We start from the raw sequence: 13316 nt of genomic DNA on the forward strand, positions 1-13316 counted from the left end.
GCCTCGGACAAGGAAGGACGCCACCGCGGACCAGACAGAGGAGGAGAGGGGAGGGGGTGGGGCAGGAGGCAGTCTGGCGTCTGCCCAGAAAAGGGAAGTGAAGAAGCGGGTCCCTCCCCTTCCCGAAACTACAGTTCCTACTCTACCCCCTGCACAGTCACTGTGTGAAGTGGAGACTGCTGCTGCCAGTGTCCAATTACAGCAGCACCGGCCAGGACCGTCTGATGAGATCAGAGAAGATGAGTGTGCTGGTGCTACCTGGGGTGAGGGTGTCCCATACGGGTGTAGTATGGTATGCCGGCGCTTGGGCTCCCGGCGACCAGCATACCGGCGCCGGGAGCCCGACCGCCGGCATATCGACAGCGTGGCGAGCGCAAAGGAGCGCCTTGCGGGCTCGCTGCGCTCGCCACGCTGCGGGCACGGTGGCGCGCTACGCGCTCCACACTATTTTATTCTCCCTCCAGGGGGGTCGTGGACCCCCACGAGGGAGAATAGTTGTCGGTGTGCCGGGTGTCGGGATTCCAGCGCCAGTATACTGTGCGCCGGGATCCCGACATTCGGCATACAGAAGACCACCCTCCCATACTGCTGTGAGAGGATCACTGTGCACTGTAAGGGGGGTGGGGGGGGGGGATTTGATGGGATCAGTGTGCACTATAAGGAGGGGGGGGGGCTTTGAGAGGATCTGTGTGAGCTATGAGAGCAGCTATGAGTGGATCGGTGTGAAAGGGGGGCCTGAAAGTAACAGTGCCTGAGATTAATCTTGGTAGCCGAGTGTGACACAGCAACACAACCTCTTTTGAGCGACTGTGACAAAACCGCTGTCCTGTATGTGACTGTGAGACGACAGCACACCCGCTCTTCTGTTTGTGACAGTGACAGAATGAGACAGTCACTCACTAGTGTGTAGCAATAACAGGGTGAGATAGGCGGTATGTTACTAACAAGAACACATCCTCTTGTGCACTACAACCTTACATTGGTGTGTACTCACTGGTAGTTATACATCCACCTGCAGGTTGATCTTTCAGTGAATACAGTAAAGGACAATGTACATCACGCAGATCAGGGGCGTCGGAATGGGGGGGGGGGGGGGGGGGGCAAGGGGGCAACTCGCTCCCCCCAAAACATGAGAGAGGCGCCATCCACCCGGACCCACAACTGCATGCCTGTGCAGCCGCTACCAGCAGCTTCAACGCTGCCCACGCTGTATTAGCACTGCAGCGATGCATCCGCCACTGCTACTATTACTTCACACAACCGGCAGCACTGAAGGTGCTTTCCCCGTGTGCTCTGGCCAGCGCTGGCAGCACGCATATGCGGGCTATGCAGCCGCGAAGAGAGCCGGTCAGTGGAGGGCACCGCTGCTGACAGTGAGTCACCTTCTTTCACTGTACAGCACGCGGCCGCCCGCTAGATCCTAGCAGCTCCACGGTGATGTGCCTCCTCTGCCCAGCACTCCTCTCCCGCCTACCTGTCTGTCTGGCCGCCCGCCGCGGCTCCCAGCGGCTCCATGATGACGGTCCTCCTCTGCCCGGCCCTCCACTCCTGTGGCTCACACTAGACACAGGTTAGGGGGAAGGGAACATAAGGAGATGACCTGCTGTGGGACACAAAGGCAAAGAGCTGCAGGAGGGACAGGGAGCTGGGACCATGTCAGAGAAGGTCTCTCTCTCCCCACTCTCTCACCCTCCCTTCTCTCTCTCTCTCCTTTCTCTCTCTCCCCTACTGTGTAATGTAATGGATGCTACTGTGCAGTGTAACGTGACGGACGCTACTGTGTGGTGTAACGTGATGGACGCTACTGTGCGGTGTACTGTGATGGACGCTACTGTGTGGTGTAATGTTAGTAATGGATGCTACTGTGCGGTGTAATGTGAGTAACAGATGCTACTGTGCAATGTAATGTGAGTAACGGATGTTACTGTGAGGTGTAATGTGAATTGGTACTATTCTGTGGCCATGCCTCTTCCACATGAAACCATGCCCCTATATATTCCATTAAGGGGCGCTAAAATATATTTTTGCTTACCAAAAAAATTAGTCTCGGGCCAGCCCTGGCTCCGCCAACCCCACCACATTTCCTGAAGTGTCTATGCCCTGCAGAGACGTGCTGCTCATGATAGTAGAGGTAAGCAGCAGCACAGCTGCTGGCTGTGGGGAAGAAGTAGGGAGAGGAGCAATAAGTCGCTCTATCTAGTAGATGTGTATAATGGACTCTATCTGGCATAATGTGTAACATGTGTAATGGACTCTACAAGGCGTAATGTGTATAATGGGCTCTACCAGGTATAATGTGTAACATGTGTAATGGGCTCTACAAGGCATAATGTGTATAATGGGCTCAACCAGGTATAATGTGTAACATGTGTAATGGGCTCTACAAGGCGTAATGTATATAATGGGCTAACCAGGCATAATGTGTAACGTGTAATGGGCTCTACCAGGTGTAGTATGTATAATAGGCTCTACCTTGCGTAATGTGTACAAGCGGCTCTACCTGGCATAATGTGTGTAATGGGCTTTATTTGGCGTAATATGTATAATGGGCTCTGCCTGGCGTAATGTGTATAATGGGCTCTACCAGGCGTAATGTGTAAATGTGTAATGGGCTCTACCAGGCGTAATGTGTAAATGTGTAATGGGCTCTACAAGGCGTAATGTGTAACGTGTAATGGGCTCTACCAGGCGTAATGTGTAACGTGTAATGGGCACTACCAGGCGTAATGTGTAACATGTGTAATGGGCTCTACCAGGCGTAATGTGTATAATGGGCTGTACCAGGCATAATGTCTATAATGGGCTTTACCTGGCATAATGTGTGTAATGGGCTCTACCAGGTGTAATGTATACAAGGGGCAACTCACTCCCAGCTGCTCTAGAGTTCCGTATAGGTGCAAGCGACCCATCTATGGTGGCCAGAAGCTAGGGGCACCAAATAGAGATTTTATCTTGCCCCCCCAAGCAAAAAATGTTTTGACGCCCCTGATGCAGATGTATAACTACCCATGAATACACACCCTACGAATGGACAAGCTTGCTCTCTAGTAATATTACGTTTATGTTGAAAATGTATGATTTATATTAAGCTACAAACATTTTATAAACAGTATCATTATATAATTAATTATTCTATAATATTCCAATTCTAGCTTATACTCACAGGAAGCGCCTGTGGTTCCCATGATTTAAGAAACCTCTATCATTCCTATGTGATATCAGTATACTATATACAGTTCACCTCAAACACTCCATGTTACCAGATTGCTGTTGTTGCTATATTGGCCTATAAGTGATATTTCATCTAAACCACACCATTGGCCATTTTCGAACACGTATAGCTGGAGCCATTGGGTGCTTACCTTTGTGTCCATTTATATTCCAAAGACCACAGTGCAGTGTTTCTTTAGTAATTTAGAATTCCATAAAATTCGACTATTTATAACAAGACTTGATGTACTGCTTTATTTGTCAGGCTACTCAATGAAAAAATGGGACGCCCATGTCTGCATCCTGCCAGTCACCCAACTGCGGCTTTATGCAAATGCTACTACAAAGCCCTTCCCTGGTGTACATCTGTGCGTCTGAATGTGCATGGACTGAGACGCTCACTTTCAGCATCTGTATACACTGAAATACCAATCGGGGTGTCTTTAGACGCAACATTGGTCGCACTGTCAAAACATGTACCTGCGCTATGGCAGGGGCAGATTCTCTGTCTCTGTAGACAACCACTACCCGCAATGTGCCCACAATAGTCCCATAACATGCCCATAAGATGGATAATCTCCATGCATCCACTAAGCCACCTCCCTGTCACCGCCCAGAAATGTCCACTATATTTTCTAAAAACATGCATCTCCCGTGCGCCTCAGTTGTAACTCCGACTGTGGATGCATGTTATCTGGACACATACTGTACACAGTGCAACTTAGACTCATACACAAAGCAAAACAATTGCTCCACTGCACTAAAGTGCAGATTTTTAAAAGTGAAGATGTTGTCCAGAGCAACCAATCAGATTCTAGCTATTATCTTCTAGATGGTGCTAGATAAATGATATGTAAAATCTGATTGGTTGCTTCTAAAAATCTGCACTTTAGTAAATATGTACACCCAAGCCGTGGAGCTTGCTGTTAGAGCTAAAGGAGATCTACCTTTTTCATTGAGCTCGAACTTGTGAATAATCTCTCGCGCTCTCTCCACAGTTGCCATTTCTCCTTGGTGCTGCAGGAATTCCTGTAGTTCCTCAACAGACAACACTCTGTCCTCTCCAGAGTAACGATAAAAGATCTCTTCCAGCTCCGGGCGGTGCATGAGCTGAGTACAAAACTCCTCTATTTCACAGTCCTCCAGAGTATCTGTATTTGAGCGGTCGCACTTCTGTAGACAGAAAAAATCAGGTTACTTTTATAGTTAATCAAGAAATGTGACTTTTTTGTCTCTTAATATGACCCACATTGTACAGTGTGTGCAGTATACAGATGCAACTACACAAATCAATCAGATCTGTACAATTAAAACCTTTTTATTAGAAAGCAAAATATACATTTCTGATAAAAAGGAATTAGTATTCTGTGTGGTTGCATTGGTAGATGATTGATAATTAAGTGATTTGATTGAGAACATAAACAGGCTGATGAAAACTTTGTGCAAGTCTATTCTGCAGACTGTTCTTGTGATGTTTCATGCTATATAGTCGTCAGTGTCCAGAATACACAAATAGCAGCAGCTACAGGCAATTCAGAGTGTAGGCTAAATGATCTGAGGGTGAGAGGTGGTCCTGTAGGTGGAACTACATTCTACAATGAGTTGAACGTTTGCAGAGATGCATCTAAATATGAACAGATCTCTTGCACCAGGTACAGGGCTGGTGCAAATGCTCACTGATAATGATGACAGTTACTTCCACATGGATGTATAGGGGCAGTGTGGCTGCATAGATAAATGCAACTCTGCTTATGGCCAAGATCCATGCAGGCAATGCAGCCACACTTGTGTGCAATTCTGCATCAACCCTAAATTGTATAGACTGTTTAACATAGTTGTAAATTTGGACACATTGGGGTAAATGTAATAGGGTGCGAGAAAACTGCATCCAGGTTAGTTCTGCTTCTTTAAAGATACGGGGATTCTCACACAAACTCCCGCACCCCCAGCTTCTCGCAGTCTCATTACATTTACCTCATGGTTTCTGATTCCGAGTTGTTTGGAAACAAATGCAGATTTCCACCTGTATTCAGAGCCGGCTACATCTATCTAACTGCACCAACCCTGTCCATCCACCTGTAATGGGCCCTACACACTGACAGATCCGTCGCCGAGCTGCCCGACGGCGGATGCGGACGACGGGCGACCCGGCGACGGGGGGGGAAGTAAAAGGGGTAAAGTTGCTTTATACCTTAAAAACAAAATATGGCCATGTTCATATAAAAACGCCCCGAATGTGTGATTGACTGTTCTTGTGCAGCAATAGAGGATTCAAGCGTATTAACACTAAAACACGCTGGCTAAAGCCTCTCTCTAATACCCCTTTCACACAAAAAATGCAGGGTCTTACCCGGGAATACGGTCCCGGGATCATGCAGGGACATTCCCGGGTAAGACGCCTTGCATACCGCAGTCAGCAGCCCGACATATTGCCGGGTTGCTGATGTCAGCGGTGAGGCGGCGGGGGTGGCGCTAGAGATCACATGATCTCCAAGCGCCGCCTGTACATAGAGTGAACGGGAGCCAGGGCGCATTGACCCGGCTCCCATTCACACCACACAGTGAGCCGGGTTGAACGTGGGTTCAACCCTGGTCAAGTGCAGGGTTAAAATACCGGGTCACTGGACCCGGTATTTCAGCCCGATACCCTTTCATACCGCACATGAACATGGGTTATGCGCGTTCATGTGCCAATAACTCGTGTCCAGAGGTGCTGGTGTGAAAGGGGTAATAAGTAAAGACTTCAACGTGTCCCTGCTGAATTTGCTAATTAAAGCCTGTGTTTAAAACAGGGACTCTACTACTATACAGAAAGCACCTCTACAGCATGGATATTATAATGTCATTCTAATCTGCATGGGTAAAAGAATCCGACATTTGCAGTTAGATTAATATCAGTTTTTAAATGTGCATATTATTGTATGTAGAGTGAACAAATTACTTTGTTACAAAGTGAAAGGGAGCTGTGAACCTTTCTACTCTACAGAGACTAGTTGAATACATTGTACAGGTTGAGTATCCCATATCCAAATATTCCGAAATACGGAATATTCCGAAATACGGACTTTTTTGAGTGAGAGTGAGATAGTGAAACCTTTGTTTTTGATGGCTCAATATACACAAACTTTGTTTAATACACAAAGTTATTAAAAATATTGTATTAAATGACCTTCAGGCTGTGTGTATAAGGTGTATATGAAACATAACTGAATTGTGTGAATGTAGACACACTTTGTTTAATGCACAAAGTTATAAAAAATACTTGCTAAAATTAACTTCAGGCTGTGTGTATAAGGTGTATATGTAACATAAATGCATTCTGTGCTTAGATTTAGGTCCCATCATCATGATATCTCGTTATGGTATGCAATTATTCCAAAATACGGAAAAATCCCATATCCAAAATACCTCTGGTCCCAAGCATTTTGGATAAGGGATACTCAACCTGTAACACAATTAAGGCAACATCCAACTGGAGACAGTCTCTGAGAATTAAAAAGGAGTGATTTTTACAGGGGATATATAGAAATATGTATTAAGAATGTGCTTTTAACTGTTCTGCTGATTTGATGTTTTAATTTTTTTTATAGAGCTTATGGTATTAAAATATTAATAAAAATAAATTCCTATATATACACAGTTTGTCAGCGCTTTCAATTTCTATTTTCCTTTACTTTAAGAGGGGTTGAGTATCCCCTGATTAGGTGAAAGCTGCGACAAATCTGTTGTTTAAATACTGGGTATTTGGTTGGTGCCGGGGAATCTGTCTTTTTTTCTTTTACGTTTCAGATATATGCTTATCTGATTGTTACATTGTGTACACATTAAATATGTCTTCCTTCAGACTTAACTTAACCGATATATCGGTTGATCTATTGAACGGCCAATATATCGTGGGTACGTTGGCCAGTGTGTACAGGTGATATGTCTGTGAACTCCATCGTTCACAAACATATCGCGTCGGCCCTGCAGCACAACCGATGGCCAATATATCTACCGATATATTGGCGCATCGCTGTGTGTGTACGGGCGACTAGCCGGCCACCCGTACACATGCTGCGGCAGTCGGCGGTGATTGACAGCTGAACTCACACACACTGTACACACACCCGCCCAGTTCATGATGTCAGTCCCAGACAGATCGGACAGTGTATATGTACAGCACACTGCCCGATCCGTTCATAGATATATCTGCAGATCTGTTGATCTGCAGATATATCTGTCAGTGTGTACACACCCTTACAGTTTTGAGTGAATGAATTCCTGGAACACATCTTTCTGAAGTGGGACAGATATCTGCATATGCTCCCAAGCTGAATAGCCCACAATCACGTCTACACACCCATGACATACTTACTTATACTACATGTCATGGCCAGTTAATGCCTAGCTAGTTACATCACTCAGCCACAAGTAAAGATAAGACTGAGATTTGTACAATTGTGAATTGCTCTAAGTTTTGTGTGCAGGCTCAGACGGGGATCAGTATGAATTACCGGCGTCCAGGATGCCGGCCGCCAGTATGCTGACAGCAGGGTGAGCGCAAAGAGTCCCCTTGCGGGCTCGCTGCGCTCGCCAAGCTGCAGGCTTAGTAGTTTGCTGTGCTCGCCACAGGCTCTATTCCCACTCTATTGGTGTCGTGGACACCCACTAGTGGAAATAATAGTCCCTGTGTGCCAGGACTCTGGCTGTCGGGATTCCGGCATCGGTATCTTGATCGCCAGGATCCCGACGGCCGGCAGATTAACTGCATCCCCTCAGACGCATGTGCGGTTTACTAATAATCACGAGATCTGTCTGCAGACGGACTTGTGTGCAACTCTGAAACAGGCCATATGCACTAAGATGGGGTAATGCTAGACTAATGTTCATCTAGGCAGGCTGCTTTCTATCCACTACTACAGGAAACATATATTCTCTTTTTAACTATTTTCTGTATATTCCGTAAGACATTTGGACTGGAGTTACACAACACAAAGGGAAGATGTATATAATCTGATGTACAGGAATTTGTTATAATCATTTTCAATCAGATTTTAGCTGTTATTTTTTTCAGTTTAGAAAAAAAAAGCAAGCACCCCATTGGTGCCGTACTGTACTCTGGGCCTAATTCATATTTGTTCGCAAACCCACTGGTTCACATACACGTATGCTGCTTGGGAGTCTGTGCAGGTGCAAGACCCATTTTACAATATCGTCACAGCCCCTTGTCAGCTGCAGCATGACTGATATGTACAGGGCCGGTTCAACCCCTTGTGGCGCCCAGTGCGAGAGTTTCCACTGCCCCCCCCCCGGTGGCAAAACAGTTAGTGTGCGGGGGGGAAAGGGGGCATGGCTTCATAGGGGAGGGGCGTGGCCAGTTATGCTCTCAGTAGCTGTGCCCCCCCAGTTGATTTGCCCATGTAGATATGCCCCCTCTTTATTTGCCCCCAGTAGTTGTGCCCCCTCTTTATTTGCCCCTCGTATTTGTGCCTCCTCTTTATTTACCCCCAGTAGTTGTGCCCCCTCTTTATTTGCCCCCAGTATTTGTGCCTCCTCTTTATTTGCCCCCAGTAGTTGTGCCCCCTCTTTATTTGCCCCCAGTATTTGTTCCTCCTCTTTATTTGCCCCCAGTAGTTGTGCCCCCTCTTTATTTGCCCCCAGTATTTGTGCCTCCTCTTTATTTTCCCCCAGTAGTTGTGCCCCATCTTTATTTGCCCCCTGTCGCTGTGCCCCCTATCGCCGCTTACACACACACACACACACACACACAAAATAATAAAAACAATACTTACCACTGCCCCGCTCCTGCTTCCCGACTGCTTCTTCTGCTGCTGCTGCTCCGTCAGTCTGGCCGCCCGCTCCTCTCTATGGGAGAGACGTCATGACGTCTCTCCCATAGCGCCGCACAGACACTAGAGGTCAATAACGACCTCTAGTGTTTGTGCCTGGAGACGGTTGCAGCGGACGCCCACACAGCCCACGGCGTCTGCTGCAGCAGTGGAGCGGGGTGCGGGCAGGCGGCGGTGCCTGCGGGGTGACTGCGGCCGCGCCCCCAGGCCGCAGCGCCCCGGGCAAAGGCACTGCTTTCCCGCACCAAGATCCGCTCCTGGATATGTAGCAGCGTTTGGGTGGCGGAGCGGGGGCGGCACTAAGCACCATTCTTTAAAATGGGGGGCATGGCGCTCACGTTTCCAAGTCATGATGGGTTCAGGATCTGCATCAAATTGGACGCAGACTTCCTGGACCCAGGTTGTCCAGATCCGACGGCCAGCCTGAGTAAGCTTCATCTTACACCGACTGACCGGTGCCTAAAACCGCTGAGAATTACAACTGTGATCCAAGGCTGCATCCTCAGGGTACCTGGATCCTCACTAACGCATAGGGGAGGCGTCTATCTCCTACAGATGCTTCCTGCTGCATTTGCATTGTAATGACACGGAATTGCCCAGCTGCTTCCTTGCATCTGTGCAATTCCTTACGATCATGAATCAGGCCCTTTATGTATAAAAATAATATAGCTATAATATATATTTTTACATGAAAACAGCCTTCAGACATACTGACTGGAATCATTTCAGTCTTTTACCACTCAATACACCTGATATATTTCAATAACTTGTACAATACATAAACAACAGATACTCTGAAATGTACCCACAGTACAGGACACATAAATAGTACAGTGTAATATATTTCCAGCTTTATGAGTTCATGTATTATTGTGCAGAGAGCATGGGATGGTAGGGGCACTTGCTGTTGCAGAGGATCATGCTGAGCACAGTGACTGGGTGTGAGCCACTTGGTCAGTCTAAATTTAGTCACTCATTTCTGCCAAAAAGACCACAGTGTATAATTGTACAGCGATCATCAGGGAAGGTTGGCAACTTCAGCAGGCAAGCAAAGAGGACTGATAAATCAGCAAAACACCCTGAGATCACAGAAGGAATGGAATGGTGATAACTCACAAGGAGCCAGCAGTGGGTAGGGCTGCTTTGCATCATTTTCTCTCCAGCACAGCACCAGAAAGCTGGGCGCTGTACTGTAAAATCATGAGAGATGTGGGATCTGCACTGTAGTCACCAGAGATCTGGGATCTGCATTTAAGTACCATCATAGATCTAGGGTCTGCATTGTAAAGCCACCAGACAGTGGCGGATTTAGCGGGGGGCAATTAGGGCAAACGCCCCCCCCCCCCCCACACACACACACACATACCGGCACTGGGATGGATGGCCGGGTCCCGCCACGGTGCCAGACTGGAGAGTGGTGCAGCGTGGCGGAGGAAGGGGAGAGAGAGCGGAAGAGTGACACAGTGTAGGTGTGCGCATGGGGGGTGCGCACAGGCACCCCCCCCCCCCGCACACACACCTGCTGCTACCGCCGATTCCCGTCTTTTCTTGACGCTGAAGGGAGGAGAGCGCTGCGCGCGCCTCTCCTGCCCACTGTTTCCCCATTTCCAGCAGTCATTTTAAATGTCTCTGGCTGTCAGCCAATCAGAGCTTGTGGATTGGCTGCCGGCCCATGAGCTTTGATTGGCTCACAAGCCGGCGCTATATTTCAAATGACTGCTGGAGACAGGGAATAAGTGAAGTAAGGCGCAGGAGAGACACGTGGCGCGCTCGCTCCCCCTCAGCATCAGAGATGGGAATCGGCGGCACTGGCAGCAGGAGGGTAAGCACCACTGGGGTCATTTGTATCTGGCACCACTGGGGGCATATGCATCTGGCACCACTGGGGGCATTTGTATCTGGCACCGCTGGGGGCATATGTATCTGGCACCACTGGGGTCATGTGTATCTGGCACCGCTGGGGGCATTTGTATCTGGCACCGCTGGGGGCATTTGTGTATCTGGCACCGTGGGTGGCATTTGAGTATCTGGCACCACTGGGGGCATTTGTGGATCTGATGTGAATGTTGGCTCATTCTGTGTGGTATAACGTGAATTTCAGCTCAAACCGTGTGGTATAATGTGAATTTCGCCTCATTCTGTGTGCTATAATGTGAATTTCGGCTCATTCTGTGTGCTTTAATGTGAATTTCAGCTCATTCTGTATGCTATAATGTGAATTTCAGCTCATTCTGTGTGGTATAATGTGAATTTCGCCTCATTCACTGTGCTATAATGTGAATTTCGGTTCATTCTGTGTGCTTTAATGTGAATTTCAGCTCATTCTGTATGCTATAATGTGAATTTTGGCTCATTCCGTGTGGTATAATGTGAATTTCAGCTCATACCGTGTGGTATAATGTGAATTTCGGCTCATTCTGTGTGCTATGCAGGAATGGCGATTCGCCAGTCTGTATCACCAGTGTGCAGGTTTCTCTCCACTAGCTGGCAAAATTTTATGAGTAATGGCAACAATAGGAAATTTTAGAAGTGAATTGGAAGGGCATTTCTAAGTGGGAGGAGCTATGATTAGGGGGAGGAGTCATAATTCTTAAACCGCCCCCCCCTAAAAGTAAAGTCTAGATCCGCCACTGCCATCAGATATTGCAAACCTGCACAGATAAGACTATTGGGGAGGCATCTTTGAGTCTTTCACGCATTACTAATAAGGAAAATTATGGTATTTGTAAATGCCTGTGAATGTAATGGCAATGACAAGAAGCAGAAAGTGGAAAGACCTAAGAGATGCATATGCTTACTAACGCTTACCTCATAGCTTTACAGAGCCACAAAGTCAGGCAAGTAAGAAAGAAAAATCTCAGCCGACTTCTCCACCACATATGGCTCTACCTGGCAGCTGAAGCTAGGAGTTGTATATGCAATTATTCTGTTATTTGGTGTGATTGGGCTAATACTGGTTATATTCAAGACTAAATTACAATTATGAAATATGCTAAGCTTTGCCAGTCCCAGCAACTGCGTACAAAAATGCAGCTTCAGTCGCAGATCAAAACTTCTGATGGTCATGCAGCAGGAAGTAAGACACCTGAGCCATTGCAACTGCGTATGGGATTGCAGTCACAGAGACATGCCTTGAAATCGTTCACAACACACATGCGGTTTTGTTGCCACTCCCCATAACCACCTCTAAAAGGTCCCTGACTCAATCACTTGTGAATAAATCCTCTCTGCGACATTTATTGCAAGACCATTGCGGAACATTCACAGTGCAACGTTATATGTATGCGCAGTAGGATGTAAAAATCAGCTTAGCTTCAGTCTGAATCAGGCCCTCTGCACTGTGTAGTGCCAAAGAGTTTCCCAGGAATTTAGAAACACATGTTATAGCTGCCTGGAGTAATAAAGTGCATCAACAAATATATTCTGTTGCACCTGATGCATTCTTCAGGTAATATGAAGAGATCTGCGCTGATAAACCAAAGTGACACTTGGGGTCATTTAGCATGAACAATTTCACATGAGAAAAAAAAAAGCTCCCAATTTTCCTGCATATTTTCCTCAATTGCATACCCTCCAACATTTTACACATGAAAACCGGTACAAATTAGGATAGGGGCGTGGCCACGGGTAAACGGTTTTCCTATACTTTCAATGTTAATTCGGACAGACCATAAAAAAAAGGTAGGCGGGTATGCAATTGCTATATTGTGAGCTACCTTAATTTATGAGAAACTGTGGTTTCTTTTTAAAGTATTTTGGCTACATGCCATCCTCCTTTCACTATTACCATCTAATGCTAAATATGTTTTTTTTAATGATTTTTTTAATTAGTTTTTCAATATTTATTTTCCAAGAGAAACTGAAAGCCCAATTTAGTGCTTCCAGTACCACTACACATGCATGAGCCAGCAACCCTGGTCATTCGTGCATCACCTGGCCCAGTGAAGCAATAAAATTGACAGGATCACTCAGCTTCCACAATGATACATTATAATAATGAATTGAGGTGATAACAGATTTGCTATCACTGCGATAAGCATCACATCTATGTTACTGCCACATATTAACATAAAGGGCCTTAATCTAAAACCAACCATTTCTGTGACCAACTGCTGTCCAGCTATCATGGTGTATGACTCACTGTATATGTACTTTGTACAGTACTCTCTCCATATGCCATGCCAATATAAATTCACTTACCCTAAGCACTAGATATAGTCTGCACAAACCACATTCAAATATATTTTTCACATTTATCTGCCACCCTCTTTATAT

General features: G+C 46.6%; 1 protein-coding gene across 1 annotated transcript in view; it reads right to left on the reverse strand.

Moving 5' to 3' along the window:
* PLCD3 (phospholipase C delta 3) overlaps positions 1-13316 on the reverse strand; it is a 137911-nt gene that overhangs the window by 37176 nt on the left and 87419 nt on the right. The window contains exon 5 of the mRNA XM_063959984.1: positions 4158-4383. Within this exon, the coding sequence (XP_063816054.1) occupies positions 4158-4383 (226 nt within the window). The remainder of the gene's footprint in view (positions 1-4157; positions 4384-13316) is intronic.

This window comes from Pseudophryne corroboree, chromosome 3 (genome assembly GCF_028390025.1).
Source record: "Pseudophryne corroboree isolate aPseCor3 chromosome 3, aPseCor3.hap2, whole genome shotgun sequence".
NCBI lineage: Eukaryota > Metazoa > Chordata > Amphibia > Anura > Myobatrachidae > Pseudophryne > Pseudophryne corroboree.